We start from the raw sequence: 23,105 nt of genomic DNA on the forward strand, positions 1-23,105 counted from the left end.
ACTTCATTCTCAATGTAATACCTTGATATTTTCACATCCAATTCTGGTAGCTTGCTAGTAACTTGTTCCTTTGGCCAATTTAAAAAAGTAATTTTCCTACTTTAAACACCGCTCTGGTTTTAAGGGGACTGATCCAATCTTCTGCTATTACTCTTTTCTTTGTGACTACAAAATACAAATGACTTTCTAGAAACTCCTATCCTTCAAAGTATGAACATTAGCTTTAGGAAACTAAAGATTTTAATAACAGATTTCCTTTTACTACAAACTGGTTTATTTCTCACCTCCTTGTTATTTTACAGCTCACAAACAGTACCTTGTCTTTCTGAATACCTTTGTTCTGTACGAATTACACTTACCATCTGACTGCTTCTATTGCTGTCCTTCTGGAAGAAATTCCAAGGTAAACTGCTACCCCTAATCCTGTAATCCTCCAGGTTTAATTTTTTTTTTTTTTTTACAGTGAGTAGAAACTTGCATTCCTTGTAGCCACTGAAATGTTTGTGTATATAAAAAAAAATCCTGTTTTATTTTTAGTAAGTAAATGTACTTAAATATGTGCAACCAGAAAAGGTGCACGACTTTGTCACCCGCTTAACAAAAAGAGTCACAACACATTCTGCAAATACATTTATTTATTGACAAGCAGATCTCAAGCTTGTCTGAGACCATCCATCTAGAATATACATCTCAGAAGCATATTTGTACATCAAAGACAGGTACAGTAATAACACTTCATTAGCAAGACTGTAAGTTAACATCTTGACTTGGTTAGTTATGAAGACTCAGACTTACAGGACAGTCCTCAGTATTTACATTCAATGGATCCTCCAGCCAGTGGTGGCCGTGAGACAAAGCTTCCTTCACTAAGTTCCTGTTTGTGAGGACCACACCAGAAGACTGCAACTTACCTAAGCCTGATTCACAGGGTGATCAACTATTTGCACACCAAAGTCACCTGAAACTTTTTGTTGCTCCATAGCACAGATCAGCCAGCCACCACCTGATCTTTTTTTTTTTGTCATTACCTTTTAAATGTTCTCACCTCCCCTGTATTTGCATTTGCTTGTATCACACTACTGCACTCCTATGACTTGTCCTGTAGTGCTCAACACGGTTGTTTCTGCATTCAAGCGGAAGCTGCGTTCTCCTCCTACTTCAGCTCTTTGGGATCCCAGAATCACTTTTCTACAGCGCTACCCTCACTCCACGACACATAAAGTAAGGTTGAAGCTCACCTCTGCAAAGCGCTGGAAGTTTCATGAGACACCTTTCTCTAGACACCAGAAGAAAGCACTTCCATTTTCCTAGCGAATCACCCTCTTGCCTGAGCACTCCAATCCATTTCTGCCCTGGCCCCAGCCACTTTCAGACCACGCTGCAGCTGACGAACGCAAACAACCCTCTGGCCTTCTACCACTACTGCAGCCAACCCACTTGCCCTACAATCATGAAAGCACTGCAGGACCCCCAGCCTAGATGCCCTGTGGGTTTTCCAAGGGGATCCAAACGCTTCCAGTCAGGAGCACGCCACAACCCACAGGAAGGTACGTGCCAAAGCTGACCTGGCTCCAGCTCGTCCTGGCAAAGTCCCTTACCTCCTGTCCCTTTGGGTGAAGGATTCTGTTCAGACTACAGTTGCCACAAGCTCCCAGAACAACATTGCTTTCTTGTACATCTCACAGAAGCCACCCCTATGGCCCCCTGCTACCAAAACCTTGCCACGTAAACCCACTACAGCATAATAATAGTATGTAAATGTTTGCCCATATCATTTTAATGGAAATTCAGTCTGTAGTATAAGCTGCCTCTTACTGAAAGCTTCCCTCTGCACAGCTAGGGACACAATTGCAAAGAACAGAAGTCATGGAAGTGAATTTGTCCTACTGGAGGAGTTTATTCCAGAAATGTGTACCTTTATAGTGCAAAGTGACTGCATAAATGCTCCCTGTTTTTGTAGAACTCCCTGGTGCTTTCGTGACAGGAGATGGCTGGTGAAATGTGTACAACTTAAATCTAAATTAAAGTCTGAATCTTTTGTATATGTGAGGGGTCTTATTTAAAAAAATAATAATAATAAATCATTGTACTATGTTGTTAACATTTGATAAATGAATCAGCAGCCGTGGCCTGTTCAGTTGCTGGTGTCAGCATCTACCTCCTGAGCACAGAGAGGTTACTGCTGGAAGAATGATGCTTGCCTCAAGCAGACCAGCTTGCTTGCCGTAGCCTCCCCTCCCTCCCAGAAGATGGTGGCATTTTCCTCCCAGATGGATAAATAAGGACCAATGGTGTATAAATAAAGACCAATGGACGATCTTATAAAGGAATGTCTTCCTCGAAGGAAGTGGCATATTCAACTGGGTGGTAGTGAAACTCTGGGGAAGTGCACCAAAAAAAAAAAAAACAGCATAGGCTGTGTGAGGAGAGGGACGGGGGAGAGACATAAACAGTGCTGTACAAAGCGTGGCATGCCCTTATTTCCTCCAAATAACAGGTTAAGAGGGGGCTCGGAGCCAGCCACCACGGTCTAGCCCCTGTTCGCCACTCTCCTCCTTCCCTCCCCGGCCCCACAGCCGGGCGTGAACTGAACGCAATGCAGCGCTGCGGCGGGCTCGGCAGAAGCGGACCCGGAGGCAGGAGAAGCAGGGCGGTGACTGGGTATATTCTCTTTCTGACAGCCTCCGTGAGGCACCGAGAAAAAAAAATAATAATAATAATTAAAAAAATCCCGAAAACCCCCTCAGCGCCCGGCTCCCGCCCGGCGGCTGAGGCGCGGCGCATGCGCGGAGACGGCCGGAGGGACGGGCCCTGCCCGGCGGCGGGGAGCGGGGGGGGGGCGGGCGCCATGGCGGGGCCGGGGGCGGCCGTGGGTACCGCTGCGATCCCCGCCGGCGCCGCCTCGCAGCGGGAGCCCGCCGCAGCCGCGGCCATGTCCTCCGTCGCCTCCTACGAGAGCCTGGTCCATGCCGTGTCCGGGGCCGTGGTGAGCGGGGGGCGGGTGGGGCTGGGGCTGGGGGTGTGTGTGTGTGTGTGGGGGGGCACTCAGCGGTGGGAGAAGTACGCAATTGACGCCTGTAAATGAAGGAGCAGCGTTTAGTTGGTAGACTCCGTGCCCTGCCCGTGAACGAACGCCTGCCCGCCAGCCCCTCCTTCCAACAGACCGGCCGTTTTGTGCTGTGTGGCGCTCGGAGGAGACGTACGGATGGGTTTCAAGCAAGCTTTGGGTTGTCCCGGGCTGGCGAGGACGCCTGTCGGCGGGGTTGCTGCTGATCCAGCGCGCAGGGCAAAAGCTCTTGTTCTAATCTGAGTCCTGAGGGCTTGCAGCGCTTGTGTCGGATGAAGGTCACTAAATGTGACTGAACAATAGAAGCTGCTCACAAACTGGCCTGCCGGGGAAAGCAAAAGAAGACGCTTCAGGTCGTTTTGTCTTTATCGTAAATAAATACGGGATTGTTGTCTGCTCTTGCAGGTGTTTTAGGTCTGCTTATTCAAGCAGCTGAGGTAATGGGGATTTTGCTTCCAGTTTTGAGAACGGGAACTCTCAAACGAGCTCCTTACAGAAACGCTACGTGCTCTCCTTTTGCTGGCTTGCACAGAAGGTGGTATTGCTTCCTAGCCCGCGCAGTTAGCATCTCACTCTTGTGTACAGACCCCTGTCATCAGGCTGTGCTCCTCACTGAAGCCTGTGATACGAGCCGAATTCATAAACCTAGCCGTAAACTTAAAGCAGGATAAAATGGTACCTCAGCTCCCTTGATGATGGTAAGTTAATGAGGTTTCCCTGTTGTATTTGGAGATGCTTATACCTGAGCTGCAGTGATTTGGCTGTGAAGGAAGATGGAACTTTTTGGACCTCTTGGGCTTCTGTTCCCTTGTAGCTTCCACCTACTGTTACTGATATTCACATGCGTGTTAGAGCTCCAGGGCAAGACCTTTTTCCTAAATCAGGGCAGCTTCTTTTTTCTTTTTCTTTTTTAACCATCTTATGCTGGATACCTTGCTTTTTATTTTGTTAAAATACAGATGTATTCATCCACCTCAAGGCTTCTGTTTACTGCATTAATATGTGAATTTTGTCAAGATCTTTGACACAGTAACTAACTGTTCTGATGTTGTCTCACCTTCTGCTTAAACTAGTATAAGGCACGCTGGTGAGGGGTGGAATGGAGATGTGATGCAAGAATTAAAAAAAAAAGAACCTATGAGCTGTGCTGAAGTAATGAATCAGAAGAACATGTCAGATCACAACACCATCACTTTTGTTTCTCTTCTAATTCGGTGAAAGTTCATATATCTGCTAGGCTACCTAGTCAAGTCTGAGACTAATCAAATTAGTATTGTGAGCAGAAAAAAAAAAAAGCTTGATTTCATGTTGACTTTGATTATATAAGTATTCTTTGTCTCTGCATGTAGTTGTAAAGCAACCTTCATGTTTCAAAAGCTGTGGGAATGGCAATTTTATAGAAGTATTATGGCAGTAATAAAGCAGCTCTGAGTGTTGGCTGACAACATTTTGCTTGTGTTTTTTTTAAACCAGCAAACTTTTGGCTGTGCTCAGGCAGACCTTCATGGCAGCAAAGTCACCTCAGGTGGCTTGTTCTGGCCACTCACTGCCACCTCTTGGTCACTGCCAGTTGTTTGCGTGGTGCTGCGGTGATGCTGATCAGGGAACTGATCCGACTGAAAAAGTAGCCTGGTGAGAAAGTGCTTCTTTGGCCAGATTAGCTTCCTTGGCCGCATCATCGCGTAGCTGCCCAAATAGTTATGCCACCGGAATGGAGGCGGCAGGGATGCAAGTACGGTTTACCAAGAGCTGGGATTGCTTCAGCCAGTTTGTACCTGTCCTGGAGATTATTCAGTGATAATGTGACTTGAGTTGGCAACCGACCTAGCTTCGGCACCATCAGGAGAGTGGTGGGAAGGCAGACGTGAAGCCTCCCCCGTTCAGCAGCCCAAGGTTGTACGCTTTATTGCACGTACCCACAAGCAGCAATGACAGTTACTTTCCCTGTCGGTCTCAGGTGTGATTCAGTAAGGTACCTGACCCCATCTCGAGAGGATCAGCTGCTGGGAAAAGGGCTGGTCCTGCTCATTTCTGCCCTTCTCTGACTCCTGGCCGTGAGATCCTGTCCCCTCCATGTGATGCTTCTGGCATCCTTCGGACCACACAGCTGAGCTCTGTTTACAAACCCAGGAGGGAAATAACTCTGCTTCTCTCAGTTTATTTTCTTCAATTTAGCTAAAGGAGGGGGGGAGGGTACAAATTATCTTTTGTTGGCCACGATCTGTTAATCAGCCGAGTTACCTCATGACATTCTGTTGAGCTGTAGCTTCACGTACATTTTAAGTCAGTTTTAAGAAGCCTATACCTCGTGCCTACCATTTGTCCTGTCTGCCTCTACCCCATCTTCCCCATTTCTGCTTTCTGATTTGAGCACGTGTTTATGTTGCTGTGTGGTGAGTTGTCCTGAGAGCAGGATTCGGGCCGAATCTCACTTTGAGAAGATGGAAGCAGGATAAATTGCACCGAGTTATGCTGGAGCAGCAGGGTACTGGAAATGAAGGTCAGAGCAGGGGAAGGCTGGAACTCTTACATGCTGTGTAGTGGGACCTTCCCACCATTTAATCCGGTATGGCTACTAATGAAAGAGTCCCATGGCTTTAGCAGCCGCTTAATGCATTTAGTATTACTGGAGGGTGTTAACAAGTTTGCACCAAGCCAGGTTCTTTTAGAGTTGGATATCTTTTCCAAAAGCTGTGCAATATTAATGCAGACGTACTTGGTAGGTGGGTCTTAACTGCCTAAACTTAAACTTAGTACAATGCTAGATTAGGTCCTGAAATAATTATACTGTCTCTTTCTTTTTAATGAGCAAGTGTTGTTTTGTTTTATTTTTTCTCTTAAGTCAAAGCAATGTTACTGTAAGACAGCATTGCTTGTGTCATTCTTTCCCCTTTATCAGAAACAGAGCACAGAGGCTATGAGAGTTAGAGAAAGTGTGATGTTTGTCTTCCGATGCTCACTTTATCTGCTCACAGACTTCAAAAACTTTCTCTTTGAACAAAAAGCTTCTAATGGTTTTAGTTTTAGCTTGATCTAATAATTTGCAAGTGAAAAAAACTTGTTTGCAAGCCTGGGACCAAAAAGCACTTCAATTTAATGTCCTTACACATGGAGTTTATCCCCTTTTTAAACTTAGTACACAAGTTTTTGGGTGAGAAGCAGAGGGCTGCTTCTCAGCAGAGAGAGTTTGTCAGGCATCTGAATAAACAGCTGATGCACTATTTAGCCAGTTTATTTTGTTTTTCAGGGCAGTGTGACGGCAATGACGGTATTTTTTCCTTTGGACACAGCTAGGCTTAGACTTCAGGGTAAGAGTCAAAACTCGAATTTCGTTGTACTGTGGCATTTCACTTTTCTTCTTTTGGGCATTTGTAAGGGTGGTTGCAGGGGGACCTATCTTGCATGACCAAGAATCTGACTTGTGCAACACCTTTTAATCACTAACACCATTTTTCCAGCCGAAGGTAATTCTCCCTTTTGAAAGTATTGGGCAACCTTTTAATTAGCTGGAAAGCCCCTGTGATCTGTGGCCAGCTTTGGTTTCTAAATGGTTGTCTTACACTGAGAAAAGAAAGATGTGAGATTACACAGTATTATATTCGTGGGGTGGTGGTGGTGTGCTTGGCTGCTGAGAGCACTTCACACCGCAGGGGCAGTATCACAAAAACCTAGTCCAGAATTACTCCTGAGAATGGATTAAAGGGATAATGCAGGGACAGAACTTGAAGCAGAATCATCTGACTGATTTTACAAAAATTTACAAAAATGTTACAAAAAAGAGTATAGACTTTGTTCTAATGCTCTATCTCCTAATCAAAAGTCACAGAATCACCAAACACTTTAGGACTGCAATTAAAGTGTTATTAAGAACTAGAGGGAGATCATCAGCCAGGTGGTCAGAAATAAGTGGTTGAGAAGTTGGTGCTGTACGGCTCTTCAACAGCTTTCAGCACAGGGAAAGACAGTGTTTTGCTAAGGCTTAGCTATTTGCAGATTAACTGCAAGAGATGGCTCTGCTTGTAGAGCTGCTCTGGAGCGCAAGGAATGATTGTGAGAGCAGATAGGCAGCCCAGTCCTAGTCTCTTGCCTACCTTCGGTTCCTGTCACAGCTCTAAGGTTAGGAATTGGTAGATACTTTGGTGCCCAAAAGAACCTGCTAGTCTGGGGAAGAGTACCAGTGACAAGTAGCCTTACCTAGCAATGAAAATAGGGATATGCTTTTAGGAATTTCTGCAGAAACAGAGAATGTCTGTCCCTTACAAGGAAGAAGAAATATGCTGTTCTGGGGTATGTTCAGAGTAGGAAGGGTAAGGAATTGAAAATAAGTACCAGAAATCAGAATAATCTAAAAATTCAATTCTTCTGTTTTCCAGTTGATGAGAAAAGGAAGTCAAAGACAACACCAGCAGTCCTACTGGAAATAATCAAAGAAGAAGGCTTGTGAGTAGATATTAATTTTCCTCTAGTATTAATGTAGGAGAGCTCTGGAACTAATTTGTATTTTCTTTTTAAAGTGGAATAGTTAGCCTGTATCTGTGTGGACAGATTTTTACTTTAATTCAAAGTGTCCCCATATAAGTGCTATGACTTGCGTAATCCGATGTGTTCATCTTCAGTTAATTTGGATTAACTTTCTTGAGTACATTATGCAATCAAGCTGTTTAGCAATGTAACTGTGCCTCCATTAGCGAGGTGGCTGTGTCTCTTCAGAAATGCAGTCTTGTACACAAATGTACCTTTGTGTACCTGATAAACCAGCTTTGTCTGTCCTAATTCTTGGGTGTGTCCATTTCTCATAACCAAGATGAAACTCTCGGGCAGCTGAGCCACTTTGAACGGGAGAATTGGGACACATTTCCCAGTTGGAAGTTTCTTCTCCTAAGCACGTGGAAAGAAACAAGGGATTCTTTGCGCTAATGACATTCAAGGTCTATGGAAAAGTATTTAACTTTCAGCAATGTTGTGTTGTAGTATTTGCTCACCGTCTGTACTGAGTTGAAAAATAGTTGTACGTGTGTCCTCATTACAAATATTTTCTTAAGAGTTCTAGGGATTCACATAAGTGCACTAGAGCTTCCAGGACTTTTAAAGCTGACAAAAGTTTAGCTTGGCCAATAATTTTTTGACACCTGTGAACTGGAGCAATTGGCAGTTGTATGCACAAGAACATCTCAGTCGGTCAGTGCTCTCCTGTTCACATTTCTACGTTGTGTTTGTCACATGAGGATGGCAAGTAAACTTCAATTAAGAGATTGGGAATTGGAGAGACTGCAAAAGCAGGCATCTTCCTTTTCCTGTGAAACAAAAGTCAGTAATTCTGGCAAGAAGGGAACGTTGTTTTCTCCAAAGATTCTTGGAAGACGTGGATAAGCAATGAATGAACTAAACTAGTTTTAGAGATGCCTGAAGTAACACACACACCAACCTGAAACCAACCAGCAAAAACAAACAACAACAACAAAACAAACAAAGCAGTGCAAGGTGAGATCAACACGTTGTTGTTGGCATTAGTTTGTGGAGTCATGTCATAGTACGCTTTTCTGAGAGTGCTTTTCTCATCTAGATGTGATGTAAAGCAAATAGGTTTAGCTAATGGACTTCGTCTTCTGCAGAAGTTTATCAAGCAGCTTTGCTTTCTTCCCTGCGCTTTCATTCTTTTCTGAGTGATATGAAGGGTGTTCGCTGGTGTCCATTGAGTTCATCTCAAGGTTGCACTTTGGAACACAAAATTAGCTTTTGTGTTCAGAAATACTTGTTCGTGTATGACCGATACTAACGCTGACAACTTGAGTCAGCAAAATCATGCTTTTTGTTTCAGTTTTGTACTGCAAGATATTTTGTTTGAAAATCATCAAAAATAGCTCTTAATAAACCAAGCAAAACCAAACTAACACTCGCATTTAAAAGACATGGTCGCAGAGGGTGTTTCTCCCTGTCTTTTCCAGCACAGAAGAAATAGGTGATGCAAAAACTGCTCTACTGATGACTAACAGTACGCACAGTTAGTTTTTAACTGTAGCTGTATAATCAGTGACGCCTGTAACTTCAGAAGCAGTCCCAATGATGTGGTATATCCCCAGCTACATTTGAGGGAGAAGCACTTGAAGCATCTAAGGATGAAAACCTGATGTTTGCATCACAAGAACAGTCAGATGCTGCATTTACCAGCCTTGCATCGTTTGTGGTCTCTGTCTTGGGGATCCTTTTTTTTTTTTGGTGTGTGTGTATTCCCAGTATTTTCATAGTATTTTCATGAACACTAACGTGCAGTAATCCTGGCGGCTCTTCTTTGAGCAGATTTCTTCTGCTCTTCTCTACCTAGCCTGTGCAGCTTCAGTAACGATGCATATTGCTATCCTTTTGGGGTGTATTGTAGGACGTGCTGGGGATGTAGGTCAGTTGCTGAGGTGTCCCTGTTTTTACAGGCTCATCAGGCCTGTCAGAGAAGGGAGCTTTGCTAATCGGCTGTTAGGAGATCGTTCTTAAATCAAGATACACAAACAGTGACAGCTATTGACAGCACCTGAAAAATAACTCTGAGTTGTAAGGGTAGGCTTGCCTATTCACTTTTTCGTCTGTGATTAATTTAGTTAAATTTAAGTAATGTTTTTTTTCCTCACTTACCTGACTGATTTGCTCTAGACTTTACTGCGAGGCACTTATTAGAAATTCCTCCCACCTGCATACCTCATGCCCCAGGTTTAATCCTTAGGAAAAATCTCCTTGGCGGAATATATTCATTTCAGTAATTAATCTTCCATCTTTACATTTAATGTAGGAACCCAGACACATTTTTTCTTCCTTGCTCTAGTTTTTTGTTATTTTTTTTATATTGAAGGCATAGTGTTCTTGATTTTTTTTATTATTTTTTATTTCTTTTTTTTGCCCCCTCTCCCCACTTCCCCAGCTATGTTATTTTCTGTCCTTGGAGAAGTGAGCATCTCCTTACTAGGTTGTTATCTTTTCTATTGGACTGACATCTCTTATTCTCAGCAAGGATAAGAGTTACTTCTTGGTGTCTTAAGTGTGCATGTTTCAATATGCAACTTGAAGTGGCTGTGTCAGTTTTTATGTTAATGTATACACTTCAAGCATATTTGTGCCCTAAATGTTTGTAGTTCATTGCTGGATGTTGATAGAGAACAAATACGGTGGTAATACTCACTTCTGGCGTGAGTGGGCACCAAGCTTATCACTGTAAATGTATTCTACCTTTACAGCTCCTTTTCAATAGAACTGGTCTTGATTTTATAAGTGCTTAATGGCTTAATTCTTATGGTATAATCAGGATTTTAGTATCGTTTGTGACTATTAATGGTAAAGATGTACCTCGTTAGTATTGTATGTTTTATATACAGTGTTGCGTCTCTGGGACCTTCAGCGTGTAAAATCTATGTGATCACACAAATGCTTTGCTGTTCCTTACCATGACTTCTTCCTTACATTGACTTTTTTCTTTCCATCAGGCTGGCACCATATCGAGGATGGTTCCCTGTTATCTCCAGCCTGTGCTGCTCCAATTTTGTTTATTTCTATACGTTTAATAGTCTTAAAACTCTCTGGGTCAAAGGTCAGCATTCAACCACTGGAAAAGACTTGGTTCTTGGGGTTGTTGCAGGTAATGGAATATACTGAAAATACGTTTCTGATGAAATTGAGATTTTAAACTAACATTCTCCTTTATGAAGTCCGTTGGAGGTCATGCTCAGTGCCTGCTCCTGTGTTGTGGTTTAGCCCTGGCAGGCAGCTCAGCACCACACAGCCACTTGTTCATTCTCCCCAGGTGGGATGGGGGAGAGAATTGGGAAGGTAAAAGTGTGAGAACTCATGAGCTGAGATAAAGACAGTTTACTAGCTAAAACAAAAGCTGCATGTGTAAGCAAAGCCAAACAAGGAATTCATTTACTACTTCCCATCAGCATGCAGGCGCTCAGCTACTTCCAGGAAAGCAGGGCTCAGCACGCAGAATGGTTTCTTGGGAAGACAAACGCCATCACTCCAAACATCCCCCCCACCTTTCTCCTTCTTTACCCCAGCTTTATTGCTGAGCGCAATGCGATATGGCATGGAAAGTCCCTCTGGTCAGTTCAGGCCAGCTGTCCTGGCTGTGTCCCCTCCCAGCTCCTGGTGCACCCCCAGGCTCCTTGCTAGCAGGCAGCACGAGGAACAGCAAAATCTTTGGCTCTGTGTGAACACTGCTCTGTAACAACTGAAAACTTCAGTGTGTTACCACCAGTATTTTCATGAAAAATCTAAACCACAGCATTGTGCGAGCCTTTATGAAGAGAATTGACTCTGTCCCAGCTTGCCATGTTAGGCAGCCCCTGTATGCAGACCTGCTTTGTTGTACAGCTCTAATTGCTCTTCCATGCCCTCCCCACATCAGGATAAGCATGTGCATAAGCTGTTCCTGTTGTCAGTTCTGGCAGAAAGCATGGTACTGTTTCAGCTTTGCATTTTATTTGTGCCTAGGGTATTGTTTACCACGGTATCATCTTTTAGGTCTTGAAGAGAAGTAGCAGGGAGAGGTAAGGTGTTTTTGTTTTGTTTTGTTTTGTTTTATTTTTCAGAGGGAAAGATATATAACAATTCCAAAATATTTTTGATTAGGATCTGAGAGTTATTAAAGTAAGGATTTGGAGGCCAGCTTTTAGATTTCTTTCTGGGTCACCTGAAAGGGACAGTAAGTCCCCAGATACATGTGTGTACAGGAGGAACTACCTGTTCTTTTTCATCGTTTCCTCTCGTGTGGATGCTACAGTGACTTTGAAGAAATGGTGACACTAGTTACTTTTCTAGGAAATCCAGCGTGAAAAATTACCACTGCATGCCTGTGTTTGCCAATACTGTTCTGCAGGAGCAATTGCTCTTGGGATCATCCTGAAAAACCTGTGAATTGGGGGGGCTTTTTGTTTATTTTTAGCTAGGTCCTTGTACTTCCAGTGTAAGTGCAGTTTATGGGTGGATAGGTGGGGGAAAGTAAGGAAGGAAATTCTTAAGTTGGCTTTATCAGTGGAGTAAGCTTTCAAAGATCATTCTAGATCAAAGGCTGCAGGAATTAGGCTGGTAGCTTGTCAGTTAAATGGCTAGGTTGTCTTCAACATCAGGAGTGGATATCCCCATGGAATAATTTCTGGTGTAAATTGAAAGAATCCACTTACGGTGTTCACTAATTCTCCACACCCATCTTTCATTTCTTCTACTGGTAGCAAATACGGATTGGATAAATACCAAGAAGAAAAAAAAAAAGAACAACAACAACAAAAAAGAAAGTCCAAACCATTTCCTTTCCAGTCTGGAAAATAACGTTTTATGACTTCACCTTTAACTGAGTCAGCATGAAAAACTACAAGTAGATTGGACTCTAACCTGTTGGGTTTTAACCCTTTGTTCCGTAGTGGAATCACGCCGACTTTGGTTAAAGGAGATTAATGTAGCTTGACTTTCGTGGTGCTGGATGTTGCTCAGAACTTGAGAGCTGTATATAGTCCTTATGAAGGACACTGAGGCATAGTTTCAGTTTCTGTTCCCCAGAAGATCCTCCTAGGCATCCTGCTGATGTGTGGTCTGGATGGACAGGCAGTGAGGTGAATCGAAAGCTTGGTTGAACAGCTGGCCCCAGAGGGTGGTGGTGCATTCTAGTTGCAGGGCAGTGATGAGCAGCCTACCCCAGGGGTCAGTGCTGGCTCCAATCCCGTTCAGCGTCCAGACTGTTGTCTCGATGATGGGGCAGAGTGTGCTCTCAGCACGTTCCCAGGTGACACAAAACCGGGAGGAGCGGCTGTCCAGCAGAGTCATAAAGATGATGAAGGGCCTGGAGCATCTCTCCTGTGAGGGAAGGCTGAGAGAGCTGGGACCGTTCAGACTGGAGTGGAGGACGCTGAGGGGAGTCTTACCTGCGTCTATAAATTCCTGAAGGGAGGCTGCAGAGAGGATGGAGCCAGGCTCTTGTCAATGGTACCCCGTGCCAGGACAAGAGGCAACGGGCACAAACTGGAACGCAGGAAGTTCCCTCTCAACATCAGGAAATATTTTTTTCACTGTGCAGATGATGGAGCAGTGGTACAAGGTGCCCAGAAAAGTTGTAGAGGCTCCCTCCTTGGAGATCTCCAAAAGCTGCCTGGATGTGGTCCTGGGCAGCCTGCTCTGGGTATCTCTGCTTGAGCAGGGGCATTGGACCAGATAACCTTCAGAGGTCCCTTCCAAACTCAACCATTCTGTGATAGTTAGGTTTATATTATGTTTTTCTGAACCCTCTCTACCCACTTCAAGGGAAAAACAAAACAAAAACAGCCAAAAAAAACCAAACATAACATAGGTAGTGAAATTTAGCCTTTTTCAGGTTTACTGTTCTTGATAGTGATGTAGTGTGTTCATCTCAATATAACGGAGTAATTCAGTCTGTAACTCAGTCTCCGAACAAAGGGACCAAAGAACAAGCAGTTGCTAATTTTTGTAATGCAGAAATAGTTGTAAAAAAGCAAGATCAGGAGCTTGTTTTTACATTGGTACCTCAAAGTAACTGCCTCAGTCGTTACTGAACTGGGAAGAAGTGTACTAGGTGATTGTAGAAGTAATGTTACTTAACCCTTCTCCCTGTTACTGCAAAGTACAGTTCTAAAGTACCTCTTTGTTGCAACCTTATGTATCTGTCTATTTCTCTCCTCCCATACAAATTTCTGATACTCAGCTTTACTGTTGGGGTTTGTTACTGCTTGTAATCCCGTTGCCGTTTTTAAGTCTTCAGATATTTGGAGAATCCAGTGTTTTCCACCTTAGGTGTACTTAGCATATCTGAAAAACTAAGTTTTCTTATTCTCTTTTTTTTGGCAGTGTAGGAGCTTTTTTTCTGGTAATTAAACTGCATGCATTTCTGTTTTGATCTCTCCTCCTAGAATAGTCCTTCTACCCTTATCACTTTGGGTTTTCTTTTTGAAAGTAGGCAAGCAGCCTCCTCTCCGTCATGGAGTGAAGTAGGGCATGAACAAGTAGAGTACCTCGTGTTCCAGTGCGAGGTACTGCGCAGCAAAGTAACAAGTTCACTTAAGATTCCTTCAGTGTGCTCATATTCGGTGGGTTATTTTTAGTTATGCGGAGGAATAGAAGATTATCTTCCTGCTGCATGCAGCCTGCTGCTTGTCTAATTCACAACAAGATCGGGGGGAATACCTGAAGTAGCATATTACAAATTACTGACTCATTTTTACTGTATGCTATTTTTTTCCTCTCTTCCTAACAGTAACTACAGTTATGTGTGAATTAGGGTAAAAGGGGATAAGAAAACCTTTGCAATCTTCTGGTTCTTGCTGATTTTCTTTGTCCTGTGTTTGCATTAGGTGTAGCGAACGTACTCTTGACCACTCCTCTTTGGGTAGTGAACACACGGCTGAAGCTGCAGGGAGCAAAATTTAGAAATGAAGACATTGTACCAACCAATTATAAAGGCATAATAGGTAAGCATCTTTTGTCTTTAACCAAACAGGAGTTACTTAAATTAAATACGGTATCAATGACTCTGAAGATCAAAGACTTTTATTTGTACAACAGATTTCATTGTGGAATCTCTGTGCTTCACTATCACTTTGCAGTCATTGAGTTTGACAGGAAACTGGACTTTGCCACCTCTGATGGTAATTAAGAGTTTGTAGTTTGCACACCTGTGACCCAAAGACCTTTTGCAAAGGTCCAGTTCATCTTATAGAAATCCTGGAGTAGTAGTGAGCCCAGTGATGTGGTAGCTGGGAGTCTGACTTTGGACAGACAATTTGCAAATTAGAATTTTACTCACCGTAATCTCTTAACCACCCACACATTCAGGCTGTCTTGCACTTTAATAATAATAATTAAAAAAATAAAAGCAATTTTGAAGAAGAGGGTTAAGAAAAGTAATAGTGATTCTGAGCTTGGACTGAAAAGAGCAGGGCATGTGCATGGGAAGCAAGCTTTATTTACATTAATGGTGGTGTGAGGATACCTTCTTTATCACTGTTTTTCCCTTCTGGGTTAGATTAGAATGGAAGATGAAAAATGTCACACAGAAGACTGCAGTGGATTTTTATACAATTTGAGTATCAGCCTTTAAATATAACTTTACCCATCTTCTACATTTCAGAATTTTGTATTCAAAACTCTAAAGAGTTTTTTCACCTTTCTTCTCAGATGCCTTTCATCAGATAATACGAGATGAAGGAGTCTTAGCTTTATGGAATGGTACATTTCCCTCCTTGCTGCTGGTCTTCAATCCTGCTATACAGTTCATGTTTTATGAAGGCTTTAAACGGAAACTTTTGAAAAGACAGGAGGAAGTAAGTATGTTTTGAGGCCAGGTGATGGAAATTTTCTCTTATAAGACAGGTTCTTTGACATGTGTTGATTACATCAGGAAATTTAGAAATGTAGGTTTGGTTTAGGTTCTTGGGTTTTTGAGGTGTCAGTATTTTGTGTGGGGGGTTTTTTTGTTTGTTCGTTTTTTCAAACTTAGCTTAACTTATTTTTGATAAAGGTACGCGATTATGATGCCAAATGAGATGTGAATCTTTCATAATCCTAAGGAATTTATTAATATGATGAATTCCTCCTCTTTAAAAATAAAACTGCACCTCTTGTCCACATTTGTTTAGAATCATTTGCAGCTCTTTATTTAAATTAGGGGGGTTTATATTCTAATGTATCTGTTTTATAAGTGGGTATTTATACTCACCCTGTAACCCGATCGCCAGTAAATCAAGTATATTGATTGCATACACTTCTGATTGGAATCAACATATTTTGGCAATTTAATAAATGTTCTGATATGGGCGTCTGCTAGTTTTCAGTGATTAATTCACACTGAGGTGAGCTGTTACGTTGTTACACTGAAATAGGCTGTCATAGTTCGGGCTATAACAATACATTTGGTGCATCATGGAACATTGTGGGTTTTGGAGGTGGGAATGGGGTTCCTACAGGTGTTCTTAGCTAATAGGGGAGTGAGATTTCTAGCCTGTGTCATCAAGGCTAAAATTCTGCCTGATAGCGTAGTAGCTATGTCTCAGGGTTATAGAATCGCGATCAAGGAGTCTTTCAATCCATCACCTTTCCACAAGTGTGTGTTGTGTGACTTAGTTTAAATGTTGCAAAGCCTGAAATAGTTGGGAATTGATGGTGTGTTTTAATGCTACTTCCCTTATCTTATGTCTACTCTCAGTGCTTTAGGTTTGATTTAGCTGGCGTTATCTCCACTGTATTTCAGTAACCTAGTTAGAGTGAGCAAATGAGAAATCCAAAAGCTTGTGAGCAGGTAAAAATTTAAATGTACTTTAGTTGTAGGAAAGTAGCTTGGTTGGACTATTTTTGACTCTTAAAAACAAGAAAACCCAAATGCTTCATGAAATTTTTATGCCAAACATACTTGGATAACCCAGTAGCAGTTAACAGTACAGAATCCCCAGACGTGTACAGGTAACTGACTAATGTGGTGCTTTGTGCTCTTTATATATTGAACAGCTCACGTCTTTGGATGTTTTTGTCATTGGTGCGATAGCCAAGGCGGTTGCCACCACCCTCACTTATCCTCTGCAGACAGTGCAGTCAATTCTGCGGGTAAGTGCTCATTTCATTTCAGGGTAACTGCCTCTGACTTGTTCTGTATATTGCAAGGCCTGTTCATGTGTCTTTTTGTTCTTTGTGTTCACGAACCCCTATTTCTGGGAGCCCCTTTGCGTGATGCAGGTCATTGGCAAGGACACCTCTTTTCTTTGATGCCCTCCTGATGCATTCTAACAGAACTTGGCATTACTGAAGCAATTTGTTTCAAGAGGCTAGGAGGACTGATGCCATAATGCATCAGTACAGCATCTCCCAGAAGCTGATGCACCATCCTGCTTCTAGGCACTGAAGAGTGTAATTTTACTTCTTTGAACATAAATAGAAAATGTGTCAAGTGGGAAATTAAAATTAAATCTTCTAAGCCCGGTTTGTTTCCAGATGACCTAGGGTAAATGAAAAAAAAGTTCTGTTCGTAGGTTTTGTTTTATTCTGGCCTGACCTTGTCAATAGCCAGAATGTGATTCTGGAATGTGATACGGAAGCTGACCTCCCTCATAAATAATATCTTTAACCACTTGCCCAGCCTTGTAAGCTAATCGTAGTGGTAATGGAAACACTTGCATTTATTCTCACTTGCAATTTGTATGTGTGCTGGATAATGCTACTAGCTTCAGTATGTGCCCATACTGTACTAATATTGTAACAGAACAACGGGGAAGGGCAATGTGTGAACCTGATCGTACGTAAGCAAGCATTGTAGTTTAATTTCAATGTTTTTAAATCTATTTTATATTTTTTCTTGTTAATTACATAACCATTAAACATTAATAAATGTTTCCACATGAAGTATGACACTATTTGTCTAAGTAAGGAGAAGCTCTAACTTGCATATATGGTAAGGCCATTACATATGTTTTAACGGCTGTGTAAATTTGGAGAGGTAGTTGAATTTTTGAAACTGAGCCCTCCATATTAAAGGTATCACTTTGCAGGCTAGTCTAATAGGGGATTTTTGTTATTAGTTGCTCATCACACACAAAAAGTGTTTTTTCTTGCCAATTTTCTATTAGTTTAGTTTTAATCTTCTCTCTAACTTGAGCAGACTAAATGTATTTTGATTTTTCATAGACTGTAAAAAGTTTGGGTGCTATATTTCAAATCAGTGGGACTTGAATAGATTTACTGTGTGTTGTTACTACCCTGAAAACCTTTTGTGTCCGCACAGCTCTTATCAGTTTCTGTGCCTTTCTACTTCACCACGCTGCTGGTGCACGCCATGGCATCCACATGTTAGAAATTAAATTTTGTCAGCAGTCATTTTTTTCTGGAATCTTCTCAACTTTTGATTATCTGCTGACCCAGTGCCCTCATTCGATGTCTTAACCTGTTTTAAGAGACTGGGCGCGTCTCAGGAGTTAAACTAGTAACACGGGCTTTTATTATTGAAGTGATAGGTACAGAAAACATTTAAGCAAATTTAGCTTTGTTTGGATAAGTTGCAGCATTGGTCTGTTTTTAATTTGTGATGTGTTTGCTGCTGCCGTGAAGGAGAACTGGCAGGAAAGTCCAAGTGCTCTGTGTTAGCTTTAGCATTGCACAGCGCTACAGTTTCCATGGGCTATGCAAACAGCTTTAACCCTTGCTCCTTTCCATGGATTCAGTAGAAATAGCTACAATCTTGTGATTATTACTTCATGTTGTATTTGGCTCCTACTGGCTTTCGGAACAAAATCCTTCTGTCTTTTGGTGGCAGTGTCCTTCTTTAAAATTAAGGCAGCCCTGGTAAGCTGTGCTGATGGTTTAATGCAATAACCAGCTGCTGCTTGCTGCTCACCTCAGCCTAACTCAGCTAGGTTACTGCTGCCTTGCCTGGGCAGTAATGAGTTGCCTTTCTGGTAGAGCACAGCCTAACCATCGGTGTCCTGGTGGTGGGGGACATTTCTCACAGTGGCCCACGGTGAAATAAAGTGGCCTGTGTACTACTTGTTTGTGCCAGTCCATCCTTTCCCTGTGATGGTGGGAGATACGAGGATTCTGGCTCTTGTTCCGCAGTTACTAGAGGTAATGTCTTCCCCTTTGCTCTGTAAAAGAAGCGATAGCCAGAAACCCTGAACAATTTTAGTGAAAACAGCACAAACGTGCATCTGTCATTTCAGATACATCTGTGGTACCTGTGCTGCCCAGTTCAAGCTTGCACTACTTTGTACTTTATCTTCTGTTTTAAGGCTGGCATTGTTTTATTTGCTGATGTTTTTATTACTCAGATTAAGTGATGTTAAAAATAAAAAGGTTTGTGAACAAAGGTTTGGCATTTTCAGAAATAACATTCTGCAGGAAGTATACTTTGCATAGTTGGGTTTTTGAAATAGTTTTTCACCTTTACACAAACTAATACAAGCCTGATACAATTCATAAAAACTTGCACATCAAAGTTAAGTTCTGTCCTCCAAGTAGAAGTACGGGGCTTTTTTCTTTTTAATCTTAAACGTCTCGAAACTTAGTGTTCTTTCAAAGGCATTAGGGTTCTTTGTAGTGAAGTCTCTACACCTTTGCTTTCCACCTCTTGGAAGAGCTCTCTTCCTCGTTGCCATAAAATGAGCAGTTACCGTGTGTAATTGATAGTGCTAGGCAGCTTCCAGCCTTGCCGTTTGGTACATCTATCTCCCTTCCAGTCATTAAAAATACATGGCACTGCTGTTACTCCTTATGCAGTGAAACTACTACTTTAGCCTGTCAGTAAACAGTGGATAGGTTAAATTCCCACGTGGGAAATAACAATACGGTTCATGTTCTTAGTAATCCTGGATTGCAAAATTTCTCTTTAAAACTCATGCCTATTTTCTTTAGTGTAGAGAATGCTAGTCCCTTTGGGAAATCTTCCCCAGTAACTGATGAAGTATTGGCATCTTAGGGAGAAGTGAACTTCTTTTTCCTCTGATGAAGCTCTGTTTGCAGTACAACAGAGTAATTTCATGGTGGAGAAGTGACGAGAAGAAAACACCTAATCCTGACGTTGTTTGGAAACCTAGGAGTAATCTGGGCAGCGACTGGCATTGTAGCCTGGAACCTAGTTAGCATTTGGAGGGGAGGGAACAGACAGCTGTCAGTCTTTGAAAAAAAGTCCTTAACCCTGATTTATCAATATCAGATCAGTTAGTTGCTGATGACAAAATCATTGTGAGTGTGTATTTGCTTAGTAAAGGGTGATTTCCAATAGTGTTCTGTTGCTGCTATATCTCAAGACATTTAGCAAAGGGACGTGTGTAAACCTGGCGTTTTCTTATTACTTCCAACTTACCTCAATCTGCTTGTATACTCTGCATGCTGTCAATGCTAATTTCTTAAACCTAAGAATCAGCAGTTGCCTGAGTAAGACTCATCCCAGTTCACCTTTCGTAGCACAGAAGCATGATACAGTCTTAAATAAATACAAGTGTGATAAATACATAAATACATAAATACAAGTGTGCATAAATACAAGTGTGACAACCACTGCGTATTAATAATTCATGGCTACAGCTTGCTGGCAGTGCTATTGACCTGTATCAGGTAAGAGTTTCAATGAGTGACAGAAAAGGAGCTGCTGAAACTGCCAGCTTAACCCTGAGACATAGAATTACAGCTGCAGCTATCATGCTTGCTTAAAAACAGTCTGGGGATATGCAAACATGCTTAGTAAAAGAGAAGTATTCAGGCTAGGTGTTTTCCTCAAAGGCTGGTGATGGGCAGATAAATTTTGGGTTCACCTATGCAGTCTCAATGAAATAATCGTTTGCAGATGCATGAAGCTTTGAATTTTTATTAAATGCAAGCTGTACAAGCCAGAAGGAACTTGCTTCAAATTTCCTATCTGTACTCAGACTCTGCAGACTCAGTTTTTGAGATCCTGAAATCTCCTGCAGAACAACAGAAAGACAGCCAGCATGGCTGCGTATAACATTTTCTTAGAATCCATCTTAAAAGCAATAGATTTTATTGTAGCACATACCATTTTAATGCTTGCTGTGTAAAGTTGAGTAACCTGAGCTTTGGCCTCACTTAATCTCTGATTGCTAGTACAGCCTAGAAAATGTTAAAAGAAGTTTAGGATAGGCTTTTCAGTTTCTTACCTAGGTAATGGGTTCTCTGCCCAGTAATGTGGGGAAATAGTATAACAAAATGTCATTTCTTCCTCTTCTTCCAGTTTGGACGCCATAGGTTGAACCCAGAGAACCGAACACTAGGCAGTCTTAAAAATGTTTTTTACCTTCTTCGGGAGAGAGTGAGGTGAGCCTTCTGGTTTTTTTCTAACATGATATAGAAGACTTGAATATAGCTAATATGTTGAAACTGTTGCTGGATCTGACTCGTTTCTTTTTGCCCCCACCTTGAACTTGCCATTTGATTCACCCTGTTTTGTGTGTGTTTTTTTTTTTTTTGTAATATACTGTAGAAGTACACAAAACCAAGTTTTCTTAAATATCTCAGCAGGACTTGGTATCAAGGATATGTATTCATTGACTTCTGATGTTAAGAAGAAGCAAGTTTCTTCTAGAATTTTCTCTTTAAAATACTTCTAAACATAACTGTGACTTGAGATCAGGAATGAATTTAAGATTCTTACAGTTGTCATTAACTTAACTTGTATTAATTCTATCTAGTGTACCAATTTACTTACAGAAAGCTATTTACACGTTTTTTTTAATTTCTATTATTTCATTTTATTTTATTTTTAGGCGGTTTGGATTAATGGGACTCTACAAAGGCCTTGAAGCAAAGCTCCTGCAGACAGTCCTTACTGCTGCTCTTATGATTCTAGTGTATGAGAAACTGACTGCTGCAACCTTCACGGTCATGGGATTAAAGCATTCACGCAGACATTGAAAAAGGAACCTATGCCAAAGATTTTGGGCTCCGGAAAGACACATTCCATTTCTGAGGCCACACTGGGTAGTAAAAGGTCCTCACTTTCTCTTTATTTCTGTTTTCTTTTTAGCCATGTCCATTATTTGGAGAAATTTAGAATACGTTCTGTAGGACTTGTTGCCATGACTTTGGGGATAGCCCAATCCCCGCTCTTCTGTGGACTCACTGTGTTAAGAAACAAAGCAGAGACCTTCTTGAAACACTTGAAATTTTAATTGCCATATGATTTGGCTGATGTTCTTGGTGAGAATGAGTATCTCTTATGATGCTTAACTTCCTTGTTTTCCCTTGAATTATCCTTAACTATTATTCTGTCTTTACCTTCTGTCAACAGCTGGTGGGGCTGGTTTCATGTTATTCTCCTCGCACTCTGTTTTTGTCACTTGATTTGTGATTCATTAAAATAATGAAGAGCAAGATTTTTGACACTTTTTTTTCAACTTCTACTACATGTTTGTGGCACAGGATGCTGGGATGTTCTCCAAATACCTGGTGGTGGGATTTCTGAACTGCTAGAGTGTACGATAGCTGTGAGTAGGCATGGTGCCTTCTAGAATCCACCTAGCAAATTTTCAATGCGGATACTGGTTAGAAAGGGGGAGCGTAACCTCCTGCTTTCCCAAGCTGAATACCTCACGCCGTTTCAAGAAAACAACTCCTTACTCAGAAATAGATAAAGTTCTGTATTCTGGTTCCTTGTTGAGAGTATGTGAATTCATGCCGCGTTCTCACACAGACAGGGAGCAATACCCTGTGCTTCATCAGTGGTATGCCTTCTCAAAAATGCTGTTTAATTGTTTTTCCACTAATCTTCCCAGATGCTTTCCTGACCATAAAGCATAAAGGTCGTAACTGTTGTCCCAGCTAATGTAAGTGCGTATGTTCTTCTTGCATAGTTTTTGTTCAGTAGTCCTTGGCCATAAAATCCAAATAAATCCTGCTCTCTGTCATTAAGTCTGCAGCAGGATCGTTCTGAAGTACAGTTTTATATTTGAAGTATTGAGAAACTCCATGGCAGTTTAACACGAAGAACGTCAGAGAGAATTAAGTGCTGCAGGAACGCAGCATGGCTGAATTGCTAGAAGGCACCTTTTTTGTCTCAATTGAATCAATTCTAATTATGAAATTGGAATGTATTTCTGCAGAAAAAAAAAAGCTATCTTTTGAACAAGAATATAAACCTTTAAACTGATTTTTGCTTTTAAAAGTATTGGGAGTATCAGTATACCAGAAAAACGGACTTCCTGCAATGCGTGGTGCTTTTCAGCCCAAATAGGATTTACGTATGACATCTAGTGGTATGAAAAAGCACGAGACGTAATTATACTTTGATAAACGACATGAAATTTCATGAGAGTATGTAGACCTCACTGGTGGAGAGGAAGCAATCACAATTCTGAGGATTTCAGTGAAAATATTCTGCTGACTGAAATGAGTTATCCTATGGAAAGACAGATTGAAGGCTGTTTTTCTATTTTTAATAAGAAATTCTCAGTTGTCACTGATAAACTACGTCTGTATACCATCAGTGAAATTCTTGCTCTCAGAATAATTGCGGGGAAGCTGAAAGGCTGTCGGCTTTACGCAAATGCGTAAAGTGTTTCTG

The 23,105-nt window shown here is 41.7% G+C and overlaps 1 protein-coding gene across 4 annotated transcripts; it reads left to right on the forward strand.

Annotated features, from left to right (window-relative positions):
* The first annotated feature begins 2,813 nt into the window (after positions 1-2,813).
* On the forward strand, positions 2,814-21,916 carry SLC25A17 (solute carrier family 25 member 17). 4 transcript variants are annotated; one of them, XM_040558633.1, is made up of 9 exons: positions 2,814-2,986; positions 6,315-6,375; positions 7,441-7,507; positions 10,534-10,685; positions 14,404-14,520; positions 15,227-15,372; positions 16,553-16,648; positions 20,778-20,860; positions 21,310-21,916. In XM_040558633.1, the coding sequence occupies exons 1-9, from the start codon at positions 2,849-2,851 to the stop codon at positions 21,455-21,457; spliced, it is 1,008 nt and encodes a 335-aa protein (XP_040414567.1). In that variant the 5' UTR covers positions 2,814-2,848; the 3' UTR covers positions 21,458-21,916. The 4 variants fall into 4 exon arrangements, with proteins under 4 accessions (XP_040414567.1, XP_040414587.1, XP_040414576.1 ...); XM_040558653.1 differs by lacking the exon at positions 2,814-2,986 and adding an exon at positions 3,076-3,765; XM_040558642.1 differs by lacking the exon at positions 2,814-2,986 and adding an exon at positions 5,351-5,633.
* The last annotated feature ends 1,189 nt before the right edge of the window (positions 21,917-23,105 follow it).

This window comes from Cygnus olor, chromosome 1, assembly GCF_009769625.2.
Source record: "Cygnus olor isolate bCygOlo1 chromosome 1, bCygOlo1.pri.v2, whole genome shotgun sequence".
NCBI lineage: Eukaryota > Metazoa > Chordata > Aves > Anseriformes > Anatidae > Cygnus > Cygnus olor.

What these genes read in the sequence shown, in the direction of transcription:
- SLC25A17 (XM_040558633.1), top strand. Translation starts at nt 2,849, where the DNA reads ATGGCGGGGCCGGGGGCGGCCGTGGGTACCGCTGCGATCCCCGCCGGC. An exon ending in ATAATCAAAGAAGAAGGCTT is followed by an intron (nt 7,508 to 10,533) that starts GTGAGTAGATAT and finishes TCTTTCCATCAG; the next exon opens with GCTGGCACCATATCGAGGAT. An exon ending in CAATTATAAAGGCATAATAG is followed by an intron (nt 14,521 to 15,226) that starts GTAAGCATCTTT and finishes CTTTCTTCTCAG; the next exon opens with ATGCCTTTCATCAGATAATA.